This window comes from Polypterus senegalus, chromosome 13 (genome assembly GCF_016835505.1).
Source record: "Polypterus senegalus isolate Bchr_013 chromosome 13, ASM1683550v1, whole genome shotgun sequence".
Lineage (NCBI taxonomy): Eukaryota > Metazoa > Chordata > Cladistia > Polypteriformes > Polypteridae > Polypterus > Polypterus senegalus.
In genome coordinates this window covers 99,033,851-99,057,076 of record NC_053166.1, presented here as the reverse complement: position 1 = coordinate 99,057,076, position 23,226 = coordinate 99,033,851, and the positions used below count along the sequence as shown (strand labels likewise).

At 40.4% G+C, this 23,226-nt stretch overlaps 1 protein-coding gene across 5 annotated transcripts in view; it reads left to right on the top strand.

Annotated features, from left to right (window-relative positions):
* The window catches only part of rbm10 (RNA binding motif protein 10), a 367,172-nt gene that overhangs the window by 21,195 nt on the left and 322,751 nt on the right, over positions 1-23,226 (top strand). For all 5 annotated transcript variants that reach the window (XM_039773885.1, XM_039773884.1, XM_039773886.1 and 2 more), the window contains 2 exons: positions 1,152-1,229; positions 2,344-2,938. In XM_039773885.1, coding sequence (XP_039629819.1) covers positions 1,213-1,229; positions 2,344-2,938 — 612 coding nt within the window. In that variant the 5' untranslated portion in view covers positions 1,152-1,212. The remainder of the gene's footprint in view (positions 1-1,151; positions 1,230-2,343; positions 2,939-23,226) is intronic.

The window sequence follows — 23,226 nt, the reverse complement described above, 5'->3', positions numbered from 1 at the left end:
AGTTCTTGAAAAACGGCAAAGGATGAAATGTAATGATGAAAATGGATAGTCCATAGATCTGCATGTTGAATGGGAATGTACAGATAGTTCCTGAAATGGTGAAGACGGGTTCAGAAGTGCTCCTTTCTTTGCAGGATGGCCATGAATCCACTTAAAGTCCTCATGTACACAGGCAGACGGCAGACAATCCAGACACATGAAAACGATCCAGGACAAAATGAATAAGTACAGGTAACCCAACAGAAGGAAGACAGACAGGAACTTGAAACACAAATTACAAAAACTTTTTTTTTGCTTTTGGTCACTCGCCTCCTTTTTAAAAGCCGTGCTGATATCCTTTGACCTCAGCAGCTTCAGCAGAAGACCAATTCGAGCCATTGCATGGACTGCTGGGATTTGCAGTTTCAAATTCTATTGGCTTCTTTCACCATCCCAAGTTGTGGTTTTCTCTACTGCTGCTTCCTATTCTCTCTACAGTACAGTATTGCCCCAAAAAAAGCCATAAAAATTGCGGAGGATATTTGTGGTTTCCACTAACAATTATTAGTTGGGTTCTAAGGAAAAATCCATGAATGACTGAGGCCGCGACCTCTGAACCGTGACTTCGCAGGGGTCTACTGTAGTGCTTAAAACTTTGGACTTCAGCCTTCAAATGTGTGTATATATATATGTATATATAATATGTGTGTGTGTGTACACATGAGTGTATATATAATTTAAGTGTTTGTCATGCAGAGGATCTAAGAGCAAAGGTTAGATGAATTTGTTCATGGCTATTACCTGCTTTGTGTTATTTACTGCTTTAATAGGCAGCTTCCATTTTACCGTCTATTGAACAATGGAAGAAGACGAAATAGTAAATATTACACAATGAACAGTAAGTAGTAAATTGTGTAAAGAGTGCATTTTTCCCACATGTATTATTCTCTGGCATGTCTAAAAACATTTGTGTTCTTCTGAGGTATTTTTGGAAACTTTTTTATTTTTTTGAATTTTGTATTTCTCCTTGAATTTCAGTGATTAACATTTAATATCTCTTAAGGGGTGTTAACATGTGTAGCATAACACTTATGCAGTTGTAGTTAAACAGCTTCACCATTAATCACGTTAATGGTGCATCAGGCTCTTGACTTTATATTTTATGTTTGCAGGGGAAAGTGAAACTTTCTTTCCCAAAAATAAAGACTACAGTGTGAAAATTGTACGGAAGGAATGGAATTTGAGAGAAGGTAAGTTTGAATACCAGTCTACTCTGATGAAATTAATACATTTCTGTATGTATGTAAACTGCAAGATGTCAATAGATATGTTTTACATGAAAATTAAAATGCAGTACTTGTAATTGAATTATCTGCTCACCTAAAAAAGAAGGTGTAAACTATTACTGCATGTATAAAAATGTTTGTCTACCCTTGTGATCTGAATGTTTTCAGCCAAATGTTACAGTGAATAAAGGCAACAGTTTCTCCCAATGAAATATGGCACATTTTAGTTCCAAATAGCATCAGTAAGTTATTTCATTTACAGGATTAATGCACTTATATAGTGTTGGGTATAGCAGACATTAGGAACTGTCACTATTACAAATTACATTTGATGTTTGTATGAAATTATTGCCATATGCAATTGTATTTATTTTAAATAAGAAAAATATCTTGGAATTTACAAGGCAATTGGTTTGTCCTGTTTTGGCTCTTTGTGTATATTTGAGTGAGTTGTACTAATCTGTTGGCAATCCACCTTTGAAAGCTAGACTGAATTTGAGCTTCTGGTTCACTTGCAACATTAACTCTTCCTAAGCTGTAACAGTGTTCACCCTGCTTTAGAGAGAGAGAGAGAGAGAAAAAGCTTGGGTTGTGTTTTTTTTTTCATATTTCCAAAGAGAAATAGATTGCTCAACACGTAGCCAGACCACATGTTCAATTAAATTTCAGCATACTCGGTAATAATGCAATTATATAGAGATTTATTAGCTAAGCAAACCTCGCAGCTCTCCAAACTAAAACTCTGTGAATAATAACATAAGCATATGGAGAAAACGTATTGCTACGAAGACTAAAAGGAGTTGGATTAACAACACTGATTAACAATTGATTGACGCTTGCTACAAATAGCATAAAGCACTGATTTGACTTTTATTTGCCTAAAGGTAATCTGCTATGCATGTGCATTGTGGGTCTTGCTGTGCTATGACTAAGTTGGCTGGATATAATCAAAGAAAGTGTCCTTGACTGGTTTTACACTGATGTTAACACTCAGTCAAATTTTATGAGTAATTATTCTTAGTATTGCTATTGTTAGTATGATTGTTGCTGATAAATGCAAAATATTTTCTTATTGTAGGGGTGGTCGGGGAGATCGCGTGGGTCGCTATGGCAGTGAACCTTACGATCATGACTACAGAGATGTGGATTATAGGAGTTATGGGAAAGATGAGCCACATTTGGGCTATGGAGAGTTCAACAGAGGGGATTATTCATACAGGAGGGGAAGAGAGTTCTATCCACCTTGTCCTAGAGAAGACCGAGTATTTCATAGAGGAAATGGAAGACCTAAAGAATATGGCCGTTTTGCACGAGGAGGAAAAGTAAAGGAATATGCAAATTTCAGTAGAGAAGATGGGGTGCTTGAATATCCTTCCTTCAATAGAGATGACCCACCTATAGAGTATTTGCGGAGAATTCAAAAAAATAAACACAGCACAAGGGAATTCAGATTATTTAATAGAGAAACACACTTATCAGAGTATGGTCAGTTTACCCAAGCAGATGACAAAGCTGAAAAGAACTACATTCCTGACAGTGAGCATAAGGAAGACTATTCTGTGTTTGGACAAGAAGGTAAAGATGATTATGATGCAGAGTCTATGGGGAAAATGAATATCGATGATGTGCAAGAATACAGGGATCAGTATTTGAAAGAACCTGATAATTCTGAGGTGAGTGGAAAGAACAGTTTGAGTTTTATACTGTTGTACTAGAGTGTTAAACAGTATGCTGCAGTTTTATTAGAATAATGCATGAGATGTCTTGACTTAGCCTGTATTTTGTGTTTGCTGTTAATAGTTTTAAGATACTACATAATTTTATTTTTTCCTATATTCTGCTTTATAGATGTGGTTAAATTTATATCTTTTTTTTTGTGTTTTCATATTTTTTTTGTATTTTATTTAAAGTAAATGCCATTTAATTTAGGCTAATTCCCACCTTTATTCAGTTTCTTATTTAATTAGATGATTTTCCTCAACAGTATTTGAAGTCACAAATAGTATTCTTTAAGGATATGAATACATTTTTTAACGTTTAACCAGTTTGAAGATGAATACCATTTAGGAAATGAGGAAATAACCGTCAGTATCGAAGTCCCAGCAGCAGATAAGGAAGATTTAAATCAAATTTGCTTAGGTGAATAAAATCCGTTATTCTAACAAAGTGACATCTGAAAGACCCAGGTAAAACAAACAGTCAACTCGGTCCACACAGTCTTCAGCTTGTTAGAGCTAAATTTGAATGTTCACATGCAGTTACGCAGTGTATAGCCTAAATGTACTAAAACAGATTGTGTTTCATTTAAGGGATTGAACTTGAATAAACGTGTGTATGGCAGAAAATGCATGTTATCATAATAATTATGGTGATCAAAATTGGATGGCAGTAGGGCCCTCTCTACGTTCTATTTTGTTAAAATTTGTATTTTGTGTTATATTTTGTTTGCTGTACAATGTGCGGTCACAACTTTACATATTCTTGTCAAAGCTTAAAATCTGTTTATTTTTAAAGGGATTAGTTCAAACTCATTTGGTTAACACACTATCAATTAGCATGCTTTTTGCAGAATACTCATGTATGCATTTTACAAATGTTAAATAAGTGAGCAACTAAAAATAATTCAAGGATTAGAAAAATTAGGAAAGTACTGTACTACAAACTATTAACAATTAAGATGTCAGAATAAGATGTTGCCAACAAAAAAGTTATTTACCAGAGTTTTTACTAAAGTAGGTGAAAACCTCATGTATAAATAGTTCTATGTAGACATTTAGGCTACACAATTAATCATATATTGTACAAGGTTACAATTACAGCTGCCTCAGTGTATTAATCTTGGAAAATGATTATTAGTGCATAGTGCTGGGCGGTATAGCGGTTCATACCGAAAACGGTTTTTTATTTTTTTTATGATATGGATTTTTCTTATTTTTCTTAACTGCAACACTTGTTTAAATTGCCTAAACGATGTTCGGAACGTGGCACAGTGGTACACTGTTCAGGTGGCGACCTTTTTCACTGCTACACCGCTAAACACTGATTTGTTGCACTAGGGCTCTTTTTCACTGCTACACCACCAAATAGTGGGCGGTAGCACTGCACGGTGAAAATGGACAGAGAGCATTCCGAAACTGAACTAAAAGTAAAGTTGAACATGATGAACACAAGAACTTTTGCCGAAAAAAAGGAGTCACGTCCGTCACCTGGAGATAACTTTAGTATTAAAAGGTCAGATGTGTAAATATTGTTTCTATACTACTGGATAATACTGCAAGCCAAGTTGTACTTGTTTTTATTTGTTTTAAATATAGTGTAATGTACCTGGGTACTGTATAATAGTGTGACGACATGTTGACTGTATTCTCGTAATTTGTCATTAAAGTAGACCATCGTAAACTAAACTTCATCGTAAAATGAGTCTTGCCCTAGAGTGAACAGCACAGAATAAAACTGGCCCATAGGTAACATTAATTTCATACTCTTGTTTTAATGCATTAAACTTTACCACTAGAATTCCTGAAGCGTATGAAAATATTTGTAATGCCGACCTACCTTAAATTCCCCTGCACATCCTCATCAGCGTCTTTGTTTTGCAGATGTATCAATCAGTGCTGGCAACAAACACCCTTCTATCCCATCCTCCACCGAGGCGGGTGAAGTCAAGTCAGGTGGAAAATTGTCATAGCTAAAGTCTGTTTATCTGGGAGTAAGGTGTCTGGAATTGTATAGGGTAAATAATATATTATTTGGAACATGTACATTTCATGTGTTTTCCATGTCTACAGCGATCTATGTAAATATAGGATGACAGGAATTGCGAGGCAAAAAATGTTGAACACATAGCTAAAACAAACTTTTTATGTTTATAATAATTGTATTATCATGGTATTTCCCTCAACTTACCCTTTGCCTATTTTCTCAAGGGTAAGTACTTGTCAGTTTATCAGGTTGGTCTACTTTTGTAGAATTTCCTTGGGATTAATAAAGTTTATCTATCTATCTATCTATCTATCTATCTATCTATCTATCTATCTATCTATCTATCTATCTATCTATCTATCTATCTATCTATCTATCTATCTATCTATCTATCTATCTATCTATCTATCTATCTATCTATCTATCTATCTATCTATCTATCTATCTATCTATCTATCTATCTATCTATCTATCTATCTATCTATCTAGATCGTTGCAGTTTAAGATGAGCACACACATACATGGCTATATGCATACACACAGACTCTAACCACAGTAGTGCCCTATGAATGACACACACACACTTATTAACCTTTAGCACTTTAAACCACACAAGTGCTTTAGGAATAACACAGCCTTGAAAACTCAGCACTTCCAGATTCTTACTTCTTATCGGCATGAACAACATACAATGTTTTTATATGATATCTCAGACCTAAATATTACTTTTGGTCTACAAGAATACATTTAAGCATACAAAGGCTCAGCACTCTTGACTATAGGCCATTTATCAGCCAAGAATGCCTTACTTTACGTACTTTTCCCTACTATTGAGTGGAGCTGTCACTCGCAGCCTTAATAAACCTTGCAGCACAGGGGTAACGGCAAATCTCTGGCTGCACCAGGCGCTCGGAGAAATCTAACTTATTACTTCAATCACTCTAGACATTAAGGGCTTGTTTATACTTCACGCTCAGAACGTTTACGTGCCCGCATCATGGCTGCCACATGTTCTCAGCGTTCAGAGCAGGTCCTCGGAAATAAACGTGACACGTGTGCAAATTGCAGTACCAGCAAAAAGTCGGGGGGCGCAGTGTGCTAAAAGTTGGAATGTGATGTCGGAGTCTCTGTTTACTATCTACATGTGACAGAAAGCTTTGTGGATCCTACGAGATCGGTGTGCGCGCTTTAATGCTTGATGAATAGTTCGATGTGGTGAAGCAAAATGCCGACATACAGATGTATTCGTGTTGCTTTTATATTCAAGCGTCACATATTCCCGATCGTTATGACACGATACATTTTAAAAGTCTCACATATACCGTCTTCTGTGCTGCCTTTTTTTTCTAGGGCTTCCATCTAGTCCTGAAAGCAGCAGATCACCAGCTATAGATCGCCACATTGAGCACATTAAATGTATGATATTCCAACTCTCTGCACATTTAGAATCCTTAGATTTATACTTGATATCACTTTCATGATGAAATGCATTAAAGTATGTATGTTGCATGTTACAGGTAAATCAGTAATTTTGTTTAAATAATGAATACTGTTAATAATTACACACATGGGGGTGACACGGTGGTGGAGCGTTAGCGCTGCTGTCTTGCAGGGAGTCACGTCGCTGATATTCCCTGCCTGGAGTTTACATGGTTTCCTCAGTGTGTTCCAGTTTCCTTCCAAAGATATGCAGCTTTGGTTACACTAAAGTGACGCTAGTGTATGTGAGTGCTTGTATTCACCTTGCGATGAGCTGATGCCTTGTCCAGGGATTGTTTCTGCCTCGTGCCCAATGCTAGCTGAAATGGACAAATCCCCAGACTGATGCATTTAATCATTAAACATCCTTTTCAGAGATTTTGCTGTAAGGTGTCATCAGAATTTAATGGGTGTTCCAGGCAATTACAAAACAGCGAAGCCGAACCTGTTCTCACCATGATAATATCTTGCACTGCCACCTGATGGATTCCTCCAGATTTACGTAAAGTACGTGCGCAAGTATAAACAGTACAATGTAGCGGGAGCGTCGCGTGAAGTATTAGAAAGTTAAAAGCAGCATGGTATGTATTACAAGAAAAATAATAATACCACTGGAACAAACAATAATAGAAAATAGGTAATGATAGAATAGTCTGAATATACAGTATATATAGTCTTTAGGGAAAGCTTATGTAAAAGTTACAGATGACAAGGAATCTGTGATGTCAAGGATGAATGACCTAGGTGGCGTTTGATTTAGCAATAGACGTTCATGAAAATGCTATGGTCTGGTCACACATGTCTTTGTTTTCTTCTCTGACATTGCTCTTCCGTCGTCGCTGTTTCTCTTCTTCTGATGTTGCTTTCATATTTATTATAAAGTTTCATGCTGTGGTTTCACAGCATATGATTGTTGCACGCACCTGATTGGCTGGCTGTCAATATGATGTATGAATTTTGCATTAACTCTTTAATCTATCTTTTCCCAGATAATAAAGTTTTTTGATATTGCCTAAAACATCGGCATGTCCTCCTTTCCCAGGCTGTAAACCAAATTGTTGTCCCAGATGTCCATCCATAAAGTAATCAATATCCTGAGGCATTGGCTCAGTCTTCTTTTCCCAGGCTGTAAAACTATTTTAGCACTATGCTGTGAACTACTGTTATAAAAGTGAGATGTAAGGAAAGAGGATATGCCTTTTTATTATAATGCCTATACACGAGTCCTACATCTGAATTCATCTTGTTGGGATTGAGCAAAATATAATAATAAAAATATCTATACTAATAAAAGGCAAAGCCCTGACTCACTCACTCACTCACTCACTCACTGACTCATCACTAATTCTCCAACTTCCCGTGTAGGTAGAAGGCTGAAATTTGGCAGGCTCATTCCTTACAGCTTCCTTACAAAAGTTGGGCAGGTTTCATTTTGAAATTCTACGTGTAATGGTCATAACTGGAAGGTGGTTTTCTCCATTTACTGTAATGGAGTTGAGCTTGAAAGCCGTGGGGGCAGAGTTTCGTGTGACATCATCACGCCGCCCACGTAATCACGTTAACTGACTGTCAACGCACTATGTAGAAAACCAGGAAGAGCTCCAAAATTCGCTGAAGAAAACATGCATTATATAATTGAGAAGGCAGCGAAACAGTAAGAAGCGAGCGAGTGACATATACTACCATATTCATCAGTGCAGTGCATTAAATTAAGTTAATAGACAGGCTGCAGCTGGCGTTTTTCATGCCCACGGGTAATGCAGGATACAAGTTTAATGAGAGGACGCAGGATATAAACAAGAGTTTTGATCACTTTGTAACTAAGTTAAAATTGTAGGTGAAGGGGTGTGCTTATGCAAATTCCGAGAGACTGTGTTTGTGGGGGATTGACAGTTAAGGCGGGGGGAGGAGTCACGTCATCATATCCCCTCCCATTTACCTCATTTCACTCTGAGCTGAGCTCCGCGGCTAACGCCCTCTTCCGAAGCAACTTCGTCACACTGCCACCAAATACTCACAGAAAAATCCACAAGTTAATACACCCGCTGTCTCTAAAGTTTCTCCACACTGAATCCTCCAAGCATTACTTAAAAAAGTTTACATTGACGATCGTGTTACGTTATTTTTAAAATCTTTCCTTTTCTTGGCACAAGCACAGCTGAGAAGCTTCGATGCATGTGCTCCATAACGCGTTAAAAATAATGCATTTAATCACACTTTGCATTACAAGCAAAGGGGAACATTTGTCAATGCATGATTTCCTGGTACACCGATTACATTGATCAGCATCCTGATTCATTTTACCCTCGCACCACCTTAGTTTGAGAAGAAGTATGAAAAAATATGAGGTTAACACAGAAAAACAGATCACCAATTCAAGCTTAATGAATAATCGATTAAGCCATCAATAATTGTTTTGGTAAAGCCATACTCAGTGTAATCCTCCTTCCATTTTATAATTTTTCTGCCACTAGCCATGATTAAATGAGCGGTAAAAAGTAAGAAAGCGAGGTGACTTATTTAGGCAGGCATATATATATATATATATATATATATATATATATATATATATGACAGCAACACTCATGACAATGTCAATCATGTTACGTTATTATTAAAATTTTTCCTTTTCTTTTTCATTACTTCTTTAACACACTACTTTTCCGCTGCGAGGCGCGGGTATTTTGCGGGAGACTTTTGATATCGTGAACGTGTCTGCAATAACTGGGGTCTCCTGCCCAGCAAAAGTCGAGCAGCCGGCGCGCGCGCATAGCTGTGCCGGCCTTTGAGATGCTGACTGCGCTTCTGCCTTAAGTCAAAGTGAGCACTTTTAATTTTTTTCATCCTCCCCTTGAGCTATAGCCCAGACAAGTGCAAACACGGGACCCCTTTTCTACACCGCGGCAAACTAATATTAAAGGCGATTTGCATTATACGATTATGAGGTCGTCAGCTCGGATTATGAAGACACGCACACGAGTGGAGGACTGACAGTGCCATCACAGCCGATTAATGGCAGGGAAGTGTCACCAGTCTACACAAGACCCACCACGACTGTCCCCAAAAGGCGATCATATCCTCTGCGAACACATCTCTCTATACTATATAAAAGAAAAAGGCAACTTTCCTTTCTTTACACCTTTTTTCCTTTTATCCCAAACCAAAGCCTTTCTCTCTTAACACTGCAGAGGACACAAAACTAACTTTCTTTAATTGCTGGTAAGGCACATTACCAGAGGCAGAAATTTGAACGTTCACATAGAAAATGTAATTTCTGTACCACAGCCGTCGTGTAGCGCCTATCAAAAGGGATCTACTACCGAGAAATGATCCATATACATTTTAGCTGCTGTTAGTACTACTTACCTGTTGTGTTACACAGTCTTTAAAATGTAGTTTACCATAACCACTCCAGTAGTGCTCAATGTACCTGTACTTCTTAAAACGTGAATGTTTTACTGTTTAATAATTTATAAATTATATTTTATAATTTTTCCCATGCACTCAGTGACCAAAGCTGTACACACACACATATAGACACATACATATATATACACATATATATACCTGTGTGTGTGTGTATATATATATATATATATATATATATATATATATATATATATATATATATATATATATATATATATATATATATATATATATATATATATATATATATCTGCTCAAAAAAATTAAAAGAACACTTTGAAAACACATCAGATCTCAATGGGAAAAAGAAATCCTCCTGGATATCTATACTGATATAGACTGGGTAATGTGTTAGGAAGCGAAAGGATGCCACATCGTTTGATGGAAATGAAAATGATCAACCTACAGAGCCCTGAATTCAAAGGCGCCCAAAAATCAGAGTGAAAAAATTGTGGCAGGCTAGTCCATTTTGCCAAAATTTAATTGCAGCAACTCTAAATTATGCAGCACTTTCTATGGCCCTGTGTTCTTGTATACATGCCTGACAACATCGGTGCATGCTTCTAATGAGATGACAGATGGTGTTGTGGGGGATCTCCTCCCAGATCTGGACCAGGGCATCACTGAGCTCCTGGACTGTCTGAGGTGCAACCTAGTGGCATTGGATGGACCAAAACATAATGTCCCAGAGGTGTTCTATTGGATTTAGGTCAGGAAAGTGTGGTGGCCAGTCAATGGTATTAATTCCTTCATCCTCCAGGAACTGCCTGCATACTCTCACCACATGAGGCCAGGAATTATGGTGCACCAGGAGCCACTGTACCAGCATAGGGTCTGACAATGGGTCCAAGGATTTAATCCTGATACCTAATGGCAGCCAAGGTGCCTTTGTCAAGCCTGTAGCGGTATGTGTGACCCTACATGGATATGCCTCCCCAGACAATCATTAACCCACCACCAAACTGCTCATGCTGAATGATGTTACAGGCAGCATAATGTTCTCCATGGCTTCTCCAGACCCTTTTACTTCTGTCCGTGCTCAGGGTGAACCTACTCTCATCTGTAAAAAGCACAGGGCACCAGTGGTGCATCTGCCAATTCTGGTATTCTATGGCGAATGCCAATTGAGCTGCATGCTGCTGGGCAGTGAGCTCAGGGCCCATTAGAGGACATGGGGCCCTTGGGTCACCCTCATGAAGTCTTTCTGGTTGTTTGGTCAGAGACATTCACACCAGTGGCCTGCTGGAGGTCATTTTGTAGGGCTCTGGCAGTGCTCATCCTGTTCCTCCTTGCCCAAAGGAGCAGATACTGGTCCTGCTGATGGGTTATGGACCTTCTATGGCCCTCTCCAGCTCTCCTAGAGTAACTGCTTGTCTCCTAGAATCTCCTCCATGCCCTTGAGACTGTGCAGGGAGACACAGCAAACCTTCTGGCAATGACCCGTATTGATGTGCCATCCTGGAGAAGTTGGACTACCTGTGCAACCTCTGTAGGGTCCAGGTATCGCCTCAGTAGTGACACTGACTGTAGCCAAATGTAAAACTAGTGAAGAAACAGTCAGAAAAGATGAGGAGGGAAAAATGTCAGTGGCCTCCACCTGTTAAACCATTCCTATTTTGGGGGTTTATATATATATATATATATATATCCCTTGCTGTATCGCGCTTTGACTTTCGCGGTTTTGCTCTATCGCGGATTTTATATGTAAACATATGTAAATGTATATTAGGATTTTAAGCTGATTCGCGGATTTCTGCGGACAATGGGTCTTTTAATTTATGGTACATGCTTCCTCAGTTTGTTTGCCCAGTTGATTTCATACAAGGGACGCTATTGGCGGATAGCTTAAAAGCTACCCAATCAGAGCACGTATTACATATTAACTAAAACTCCTCAATGCTATAAGATATGCCTCCTGCGCGGTGCTCGATTGTTTGCTTGTCTCTGCCTCTATCTCACCCTCTCTGACATTCTCTGTGCCTGACGGAGGGGGTGTGAGCAGAGGTGCTGTTTGCACAGAAGCTGTTTGCACAGAAGCTGTTTGCCTAGTGGATACAGACGCTCCTCTAAGAAATGCCGCTTTATCGAGGTGCGTCCAAAAGCACACTTATTGATTTTTTGATTGTTTGCTTTAATCTCTCTCTCTCTCTCTCTCTCTCTCTCTCTCTCTCTCTCTCTCTCTCTCTCTCTCTCTCTGACGTTCTCTGTGCTTGACGGAGGAGATGTGAGCAGAGGGGCTTTTTGCACAGAGGCTGTTTGCTTAGAAGATAGGGACGCTCCTGTAAAAAATGCTGAAAGGCTACTTTTCGCATTGATCCCTTCATTGCCGCTGCTTTATCGCGGTGCTTGCATACTTAAAAGCGCAACAGCCCTATTGATTTTTCATTGTTAACTTTACTCTCTCTCTGACATTCTCCGCTCCTTACGCGCACTTTGAAGAGGAAGATATGTTTGCATTCTTTTAATTGTGAGAAAGAACTGTCATCTCTGTCTTGTCATGGAGCACAGTTTAAACTTTTGACTAAAGGGTGTTATTTCATGTCTAGAGGGCTCTAATAATGTTAAAAAACGTATTTAGAAGGTCGTAAACAGGTTTTCTATGCTCTAACTGCGAAAATATTAGATTTATAAATAAAGAATCCTACTTCGTGGAAATTCATTTATCTGGCTGGAGCGGATTAACCGCGATAAACAAGGGTTTACTGTATAACTGTGCTGAGAATATTTATAAACAGTGTGGGAGAGTTTCTAAGGGCTTAAAATATATAAAAATAGTCATACAAACATATGGTTTCTACTTCGCGGATTTTCACCTATCGCGGGGGGGGTCTGGAACGCAACCCCCGCGATCGAGGAGGGATTACTGTATATAATATAAGTGTGTGTGTGTATATATATGTATATGGAAGAGAAGGTCTGTGATACGGTTGGCGAACAGATGGCCGGACATTCTCCTTCAGGATTTTTTGGTAGACAGTAGAATTCATGGTGCCATCTATCACAGGAAGCCTACCAGGTCCTGAAGCAGCAAAACAACCCCAGACCATCACACTACCACCACCATATTTTACTGTTGGTATGATGTTCTTTTTCTGAAATGCTGTGTTCCTTTTACGCCAGATGTAACGGGACATTTGTCTTCCAAAAAGTTCAGCCTTTGTCTCATCGGTTCACAAGGTATTTTCCCAAAAGTCTTGGCAATCATTGAGATGTTTCTTAGCAAAATTGAGACGAGCCCTAATGTTCTTTTTGCTTAACAGTGGTTTGCGTCTTGGAAATCTGCCATGCAGGCTGTTTTTGCCCAGTCTCTTTCTTATGGTGGAGTCGTGAACACTGACCTTAATTGAGGCAAGTGAGGCCTGCAGTTCATTAGACGTTGTCCTGGGGTTTTTTATGACCTCTCGGATGAGTCGTCTCTGCGCTCTTGGGGTAATTTTGGTCGGCCGGCCACTCCTGGGAAGGTTCACCACTGTTCCATGTTTTTGCCATTTGTGGATAATGGCTCTCACTGTGGTTCGCTGGAGTCCCAAAGCTTTAGAAATGGCTTTATAACCTTTACCAGACTGATAGATCTCAATTACTTCTGTTCTCATTTGTTCCTGAATTTCTTTGGATCTTGGCATGATGTCTAGCTTTTGAGGTGCTTTTAGTCTACTTCTCTGTGTCAGGCAGCTCCTATTTAAGTGATTTCTTGATTGAAACAGGTGTGGCAGTAATCAGGCCTGGGGTGGCTACGGAAATTGAACTCAGGTGTGATACATCACAGTTAGGTTATTTTTAACAAGGGGGCAATTACTTTTTCACACAGGGCCATGTAGGTTTGGAATTTTTTTTCTCCCTAAATAATAAAAACAATCATTTAAAAACTGCATTTTGTGTTTACTTCTGTTGTATTTGACTAATGGTTAAATGTGTTTGATGATCAGAAACATTTTGTGTGACAAACATGCAAAAGAATAAGAAATCAGGAAGGGAGCAAATAGTTTTTCACACCACTTTATACTTATATACTATATACAGTGTATATGTATGTGTGTGTGTATATATGTATATGTATATATATATATATATATATATATATATATATATAGCTCAAAAATATTAAAGGAACAATTTTTAATCAGAGTATAGCATCAAGTCAATGAAACTTGTGGGCAATTGATCTGGTCAGTTAAGTAGCAGAGGGGTTGTTTATCAGTTTCAACTGCTTTGGTGTTAATGAAATTAACAACAGGTGCACTAGAGGGGCAACCATGAGATTACCCCCAAAATAGGAATGGTTTAACAGGTGGAGGTCACTGACATTTTTCCCTCCTCGTCTTTTCTGACTGTTTTTTCACAAGTTTTGCATTTGGCTATTGTCCTTGTCACTACTGGTAGCATGAGGCGATACCTGGACCGTACAAAGGTTGCACAGGTTGTCCAACTGCTCCAGGATGGCACATCAATAAATACCATTTCCTGAAGATTTGCTGTGTCTCCCAGCATAGTCTCAAGGGCATGGAAGAGATTCCAGGAGACAGGCAGTTACTCCAGGAGAGCTGGACAGCGCCGTAGAAGGTCCTTAACACATCTGCAGGATCGGTATTTGTTCTTTTGGGCAAGAAGGAACAGGATGAGCACTGCCAAAGCCTATAAAATGACCTCCTGCAGGCCAATGGTGTGAATGACTCTGATCAAACAATCAGAAACAGACTTCATGAGGGTGGCCCAAGGGCCCACTAGAGGACGTCGGTACTTGTCCACTGCAAAGCGCGGGCATTTGGCTATCCATCCATCCATCCATCCTCTTTCGCTTATCCAAGGTCGGGTCGCGGGGGTAGCAGCTTAAGCAGAGAAGCCCAGACTTCCCTCTCCTCGGTCACTTCTTCCAGCTCTTCCGGGAGAATCCCAAGGCGTTCCCAGGCCAGCCGGGAGACATAGTCCCTCCAGCGTGTCCTGGGGCCTCCTCCCGGTTGGACGTGCCCGGAACACCTCACCAGGGATGCGTCCAGGAGGCATTCTGATCAGATGCCCGAGCCACCTCATCTGACTCCTCTCGATGGAGGAGCAGCGGCTCTACTCTGAGCCCCTCCCGGATGACTGAGCTCCTCACCCTATCCTTAAAGGAAAGCCCAGACACCCTGCGAAGGAAACTCAATTCAGCCGTTTGTATTCGCGATCTCGTTCTTTCGGTCACTACCCATAGCTCATGACCATAGGTGAGGGTAGGAACGTAGATCGACTGGTAAATTGAGAGGTTTGCCTTATGGCTCAGCTCTTTTTTCACCACGACAGACCGATGCAGAGCCCACATCACTGCGGATGCCGCCCCGATCCGCCTGTCAATCTTATGATCCATTCTTCTCTCACTCGTGAACAAGACCCTGAGATACTTAAACCTCTCCACTTGGGGCAGGATCTCCCTCACCAACCCTGAGCGGGCACTCTACCCTTTTCCGGCTGAGGACCATGGTCTCGGATTTGGAGGTGCTGATTCTCATCCCACACTCAGCTGCGAACCGCTCCAGAGAGAGCTGAAGATCACGGCCTGATGAAGCAAACAGGACAACATCATCTGCAAAAAGCACTGACCCAATCCTGAGTCCACCAAACCGGATCCCTTCAACACCCTGGCTGCGCCTAGAAATTCTGTCCATAAAAGTTATGAACAGAATCGGTGACAAAGGGCAACCCTGGTGGAGTCCAACTCTCACTGGAAACGGGCTCGACTTACTGCCGGCAATGCGGACCAAGCTCTGACACCGGTTGTACAGGGACCGAACAGCTCTTATCAGGGGGTCCGGTACCCCATACTCCCGGAGCAACGCCCACAGAATTCCCCGAGGGACACGGTCGAATGCCTTTTCCAAGTCCACAAAGCACATGTAGACTGGTTGGGCAAACTCCCATGCACCCTCCAGGATCCTGCTAAGGGCCTTAAGGAACTCCGGGTGTATCTCATCCACCCCCGGGGCCCTGCCACCAAGGAGTTTTTTGACCACCTCGGTGACTTCAGTCCCAGAGATGGGAGAGCCCACCTCAGAGTCCCCAGGCTCTGCTTCCTCATTGGAAGGAATGTTAGTGGGATTGAGGAGGTCTTCGAAGTACTCCCCCCACCGACCCACAACGTCCTTATTCGAGGTCAGCAGCACACCATCCCTACCATATACAGTGTTGACACTGCACTGCTTCCCCTTCCTGAGACGCCGGATGGTGGACCAGAATCTCCTCAAAGCCGTCCGAAAGTCATTCTCCATGGCCTCTCCAAACTCCTCCCATGCCCGAGTTTTTGCTCGCACCCTTGCACCCTCAGACATCACGTCAGACACTAGGTAAAAGTCCAATAATGATATTTATTATATCAATAATGTGCACAAAGCACCCTCCACTCCCAAATACTCCGATAACAATAACAACAATTATAATAATAATAATAATAATCCTCCACTCTCCCAGACACTTAGCCACCCTGCCTCCCTACTCGGTTCGTCTGTCTGGGATTTCCCATAGTCCTTTATACTCCTTGAACCAGAAGTGTTTGTCCCTTAGTCCACGTGACTTTCTATCACTTCCGGGTCAGTTAAAACTTCTCTTTTCTTCAACCTGGAAGTACGTCATTCCTCCCATTCACGTGACCAGGACGCACTTCCAGGTTATAGGGCACATAGCAGGGCTTGTAGACTCCTATAGCGACTCCTTGTGGTCCCCAAGGTATCCAGTAGGGCTGTGTGTAAAAACTACAAAGTCCATGAGGCCCTGCCGGAATTCAGGGCACGTCCATGCTGTCTGGAGAGCTCCTCCTGGCGGCCTGGGGTTGAGGGCCGGCAACTCTTGCCGGACATCCATCACAATATATACTATGTATGTATGTGTATATGTATATATATTAATAAAAGGCAAAGCCCTGACTGACTCACTCACTCACTCATCACTAATTCTCCAACTTCCCATGTAGGTAGAAAGCTGAAATTTGGCAAGCTTATTCCTTACAGCTTACTTACAAAAGTTAAGCAGGTTTCATTTCGAAATTCTACACATAACGGTCGATAACGGTTGACAACGTTTGCCATGTTGAACTTTCTTATTTATAGCCCCATCTTCACGAAATTTGGTAGGTGGTTTCCCTGCGTTAACCAAAACCGATGTACGTACTTATTTCGGTGGTATGATGCCACTGTCGGCCGCCATATTTAACTTTTCAATAGTCTTTGATACTTATGGGCCCATCTTCAAGAAATTTGATACGTGGGTTCCCATCGCTCACTGAATCCTACTTACGTACATATATACGTCCATAGCCTGCAGCTCGGTCACCGTGGGATAAGGCCGTCCGTTGCTCCAGTCTCTACATTCCCTTCCTTTCTTTGCCACGGCATTCACTTCTCCCTGCTGATAACTACAGCCTTTTTATTTAATCCACGGCTTCTCTGCTTTTTTATTGTTCATTTATTATGATTATAGTTATTGTGTAGATATTTTAGACTTACTTTATATTGTTCAGGTACCCATTTCCTTTATCATTCCAACCGTACCCCCATTAACATGTCTATCGAGGTGATCACCATCGATCAAAGAACTGTCACTTACCGAGTGGTTTCCATGCCCAGAGATGGCACCTACCTTTTCCATTCTCTTGGTTACATATTGCACGGCCATATCAGGCTCACTCTTGATATCCGGAGGAACATTGTGTCTTATGTATTGAATGACTGGGACAGGTTCAAGGTGTGGACTGATGACGGTACAGGAGATAATTATACTACATAGGAGCACTATAAGAATGAAATGCTTAAGCCCTTCACCTATGCATCTGCATGTGAGTTGATGGCTGCCGCTGAATTGTTCGGTTGTCGCTTTTAAATGTACCGAAATGGCCAAATATTTTACACCTTTCGACAACCGCCAATGCCTCTTAAACATCTTAGATTGACAGGTGACTATTTCAGTAGTGGACACTTTGATGTTTATGAATGTTTAAACTCTCCAAAGCTGGATGTGAAGTTATCGATGAAACCGGTTGTATACTTACAACGCTTGACAGATGCCTAATGTCTCTTCAACACAAGTCCTACAAATACATAATTGAAACAAACCATGAAACTCAAACCGATTATGACAGCAGCAATCCAAGCTGTGAAATTTGAAACAAGATTACTGTTCACATGGCCAACTGTACGTTGCATGCTCAAGAGTAAGCTCAGCACACAGCTTGGTCATATTACAACTGGAGGGCCGAACTCACAATGTGGTATACAAGTACAAAGAGATCCTTAACAAATAATTATTGGTATATTTTCCCTCAGTTTAAAAAGGTTTCATTTTCTTCTTAATAAAAATTTAAGGCAGTACTTCGCCGCTGTGAAGCGTTGGTATTTTGCTAGTCTATAAAATAAAAGGCAAAGCACTGACTAACTGACTCACTCACTCACTCACTCACTCATCAGTAATTCTCCAACTTCCCGTGTAGGTAGAAGGCTGAAATTTGGCAGGCTCATTACAGCTTACTAACAAAAGTTGGGCAGATTTCATTTCAAAATTCTACGCGTAATGGCCATAACTGGAACCTATTTTTCTCTATATACTGTAATGGACGTTAGCTCGATGGCCGTGGGGGGCGGAGCTGCGTGTGACATCATCTCGCCTCCCACATAATCACGTGAACTGACTGTGACCGCAGTACGTAGAACAGGAAGCTTCCAAAGAGCGCTGAAGAAAAACGCTGAATACTTTATTCGCGAAAGAGAAGTTTAATGAGAAGACACGAGGTATAAACGAGACTTTGGATCACTTTGTAATGGAGTTAAAATTGCTGTAGCGAAAAACTTTTAAGTGCCAGGTCTTAGCTATCATTAAATGAAGCCGTGGACATCGCAACATCACACAAGAGAGCAGCTCACGTGAACTGACTGAACGCAGTACAAGTGATCACTTCCATACATCAAACCTGTTCAAAAAACGCATTACACAATTGACAAGGTAGGAAAAGAATATGCTCCGAGTTGAGCTCCACAGCTAACGTGGTCTTGCGGAAGCAACTTTGTCACGCTGCCACCAAATACTCACAGAAAAATCCACAAGTTAATACACACGCTGTCTCTAGAGTTTCTCTACACTCAATGTATTCCTCGCATTCCCCTTTATACCCTCTGATCTCCCATTTCAATTCAGATGTCTCCAATTTCCAGTAAGGCTCTGCTTCGCGATGAGAAGTAAGAAGTCTCAGGGGCAGACCCAACAAAAGGTTGCCATTGATTTCAGGCAAGATTGTTTTTCTCCTGGACAACTATACGTTGCATTCTTAAGAGTGAGCTCGCGCAGCTTCGTCATATTACAACCAGAGTGCTGAACTGACAACGTGATATATAAAGAGAACTATAATAATCGTAATAAACGAACAATAAAACAGTGGAGAACCTGTGGATTAAATAATAAGGCAGCTTCCTTGGCAAAGCAAGGAAAAAAGGATGGCTTTATATGTCGTTCATTTATAAAACGGTGGAGAAGCTGTGTAAAGGCTGCTTCACAAAAAAACAGCAGAGCGCCTTATATGAGCTGGCAGTCCGCTAAAGAAGGGAATCAGTAAATATCTATAATCGTAATAAACAAATAAAAAATAGCGTACAAGCCGCGGATTAAATAAAGGAAATGGGTACCTGAACAGTAAAGTAAGTCTCGAATAGCTACACAATAACTATAAGAATCGTAATAAACGAACAATACAACAGTATAGGGCTGCACGATAACAGAAAAAATGATTATCACAATTATTTTGCTCAAAATTTTTATCACGATTAATAATGACGATTATTCCTTTGGTAATGAACTTTTATTCACTTGTGTATTCTTATTGCACTTTACAGACACAAATAAAGAAAAATAAACTGAACATGGTTAGAATGGAGAGTTTTTCTTAGCTGTGGTAAATAAATAAAAATTAAACTGCCTCTTTTACATTAACTTGTAGTAAAATCAAATAAGAATAAAAAATTTTTACAAGATGTTACAGATTTTTGGCTAAGAACACAAGCCTGTCAACTTGATCGGGCTTTAGGGAAGACCGCAAGCAAGTAACTACATTTCCACCAGAACTAAAAGCCCTCTCTGAAGGAGAGCTTGTGGCTGGTTTGCACAAGTATTTTTTTGCCACTTTTAAAAGCCTTAGGTAGATCTTTTCATGTTCTTTCCACCATTTTTATGGGTCCCCTTCACTATCCAGGTAGTTTGACTGCAAGTAAGATTCCAGCTCACAGGCTACACTGGATTGCTGGTTGTTAGGTGGCAAGGCTTGTTCAGCAGTTTTAAAGTAGCTTCGTAAAGTCCTCTTTTTCTTTGGGGCACATCCAGCTTCAGCATCCTTCTGGCTGGTCTCTTGTGCTGTTTCTTGGGGTGGCACCTAAACACAGAAAAAGGCATTTAGAACAAATTTAACTAATTGAGACTCAAAACACTAATATAGATCTCAGTGCAGCTCATTTTTATTACCATCATTGCCAAAGTCTGCATCTCAGCTTTGAGTCTGGATTGAATTGTTGTTTTGTTGTCCTCAGCCGTGTATCTCATCTTAAATCGTGGATCCACCGTAGATGCCATGTCCAATAGAGCTTGGATGTCTGGGTCACTGTATTTTTCGTTTAGGTACTCCAAAATTTTAGACTTGATTGCTCTTGACAGGTCAGTATCATCATCCTTAACTTTCAAGATTGATGCGTTGAAAAGATGAAGAACTGGCTTAACAAATGACACGCTGACATACTTCTCGCCAGACAGTGCATCTGTAAAATTAACTAGAGGGAGCAAGGATTTGTTGATTGCCTCTAGTACATCCATGTCCTGCCATGTTGGGATAAGATGACGAGACTTCTTGTCAGAGGACAGGACATGTGCAATGGCCTTTTGCTGCTCGATGATTCTCTCTATCATGGCCTAACGTGATCCCCACCTTGTTGGACACTCTGTTTTCAGTGAGTGCTCTGGGAGTTTCATCTCCTTTTGTGCAGCTAAAAACTCTCTCTTACGCTTCCAGCTGTAAGAGAAGGAGCTCACCAACTTTTTACAGAGCCCCACAGCCCGGTCAATTCTTGGATCCTTCATGGCATTCTCTTCAGGAAATAAACATGATCAAAAAAAAACAGTAAGACACAGGAAGACTCTTGTTGTTTATGTAACTTTTGATTAGAAATAAAAAAAAAAAAAGTTTTTTATTTCACTAATTATATACACCTACATAAGACAATTATCAAACATTTATTAATAAATAATAAACACTCACTTATTCTAAACTCATCTGGGTTCACAAACATTAACATAATAGTATTTGACTAATCAAATATTTTAACTTTGAAATGTATCTAATTTGATAGATTAGCAGAATAAAAATGATGATTATTATACTGTAGACATATGACTCATTGTCATTATAATGTGTCATTATAATCAGGGGTGCACATAACTTTTTGAGTGTGTTCCTCAGGTGAGTAGCAGGAGCTGGTGTTTGGTACGCACTCTGCAGGGAGGTCTTTAATAAGTACAGATTGCTCCCTTAAGGTTTTGTGGTTTTTATCGTCATTGTCCAACTTGAGCGTAATATGCATTAAACAAATGTATTGCGTTTCATTAAAAATGGTATGAAGAATCATTTGTTCTTTTGTGATAAAACCGAAATAAAATAAAATAAAATGCTATTTGAGTACGTATCTAATATCACGTGAGTATGTGGTGCTTAAATATCATTTAATAAATAACGTCACTGAATAAAGACTGTTGGTGAAGAGCGCACTGTCATTTGGCCGTCTTAAAGTAGCTGAAAATGCACACAGCTGCGCCTCATTTAAAAATTACCACTGCCACAAGCGGAAACCACGCAAAATTATTTGATTTCAAAACGAAACCACTTTGTATGGTGCTTCCGCCGGTGCAGAATAGGGTCTTGAGTCGGAGGAATAAACACTTTTCGAACATAAACGCAGTACCTAAACCGAAAGACATAAAACAAATGGTGTAGGTGAAATTTTAATCGCACGCTGTCAAAAAACGGTCACAGTCGAAAGTTCTTCTGTTTTGTACACGAAAGCACTGTAGTAACAAAATGAGGTTACGCGTTCATCATTTTTGCCACGCATGCATACCCGCATACCAGTTATGTGCACCCCTGATTATATCACTAAAACAACAACAACAATTAATATTTTTAAATTGTCAAATTGTTTCAATATATCTGGGGGAAAAAAAACTTACCGATGGCTAAATGAAGTCTGTGACCAAAGCAGTGTAGCCTCGGCCAGTTATTCACAGATGCTGCCCTAATCATATTAGCTGCATTGTCCGTTGTGATGCACACAAGTCTTTCTTCCACCAAGCCCCAAGCGGACATTGCTTCTTTGAGGCCCACTGCAATAAACTCTGCTGTATGGTCTTGTGGGAAAAATGAAGTTTGCAAAAGCTTGCTTTTCATCTTAAACTCGCTGTCAATAAAATGAACTGTCAAGCTCAAATGCGGTTCCGCAGTTCTGCTTGACCATAAGTCTGTCGTGGCAGCAAAATATTCAAGGCTGAGCCTGAGAATTTCTCTTTCTATTTCTTTTCGGCATTTCGCCTACAGCGAGGGCAGCGCAACATTGGAAAAATGGATGCGTGAGGGAATGCTATATCTTTTATCAAGTGTTGCGATCATTTTTTTAAACCCCTCGCTGCTCACGGTGGTTATTGGACACATATCCTTGGCTATATGGTATGTGATCGCCTCTGTTATTTCCCGGTGTCTTTGCGAGCTAGGCAGATATTGTATTGCGTTGAACAATGTCCCTGATATTGTTGTATGTGTTGTGGATGGCTGGTAATTTTTTGTTGTTGCTGTTTGTGCCTTCAGTCGTTGAAATTCTTGATAGTGTACTTTGTGGTGGCTTTAAGGTGTTGATGAGGTTTGTTGTGTTACCTTGGGACATTTGGACGGAACAGGAGCAAAGTTTGCACAAGACTCGTACCTGATTAACATCACATTCCTCGAAGCCGAAATAGTTCCAGACAGCTGAGTATGACCCCTTTTTAGGAACTAACGATCGCACTTTTGCACCTTCCTCACGTTGCTCCGCCATCATATGTTTATTCTGACTGACTGTTATTGTCACTATTGATTTCTACTGCTTCAGAAAGCGCTTGCAATCTAGATGCAGTAACGTCTTAGGGCTCAATTATACTTCATGCTCAGAACGCGTACGCGTACGCGCCCGCATCATGGCTGCCACGCGTTCCCAGCGTTCATTTCATGCGTCCTCTGAGCAGGTCCTCAGAAATTAACGCGACGCGTGCGCGAGTTGCATTACCAGCAAAAAGTCGGGGGGCGCAGTTTGCTAAAAGTCGGAACGTGACGTCA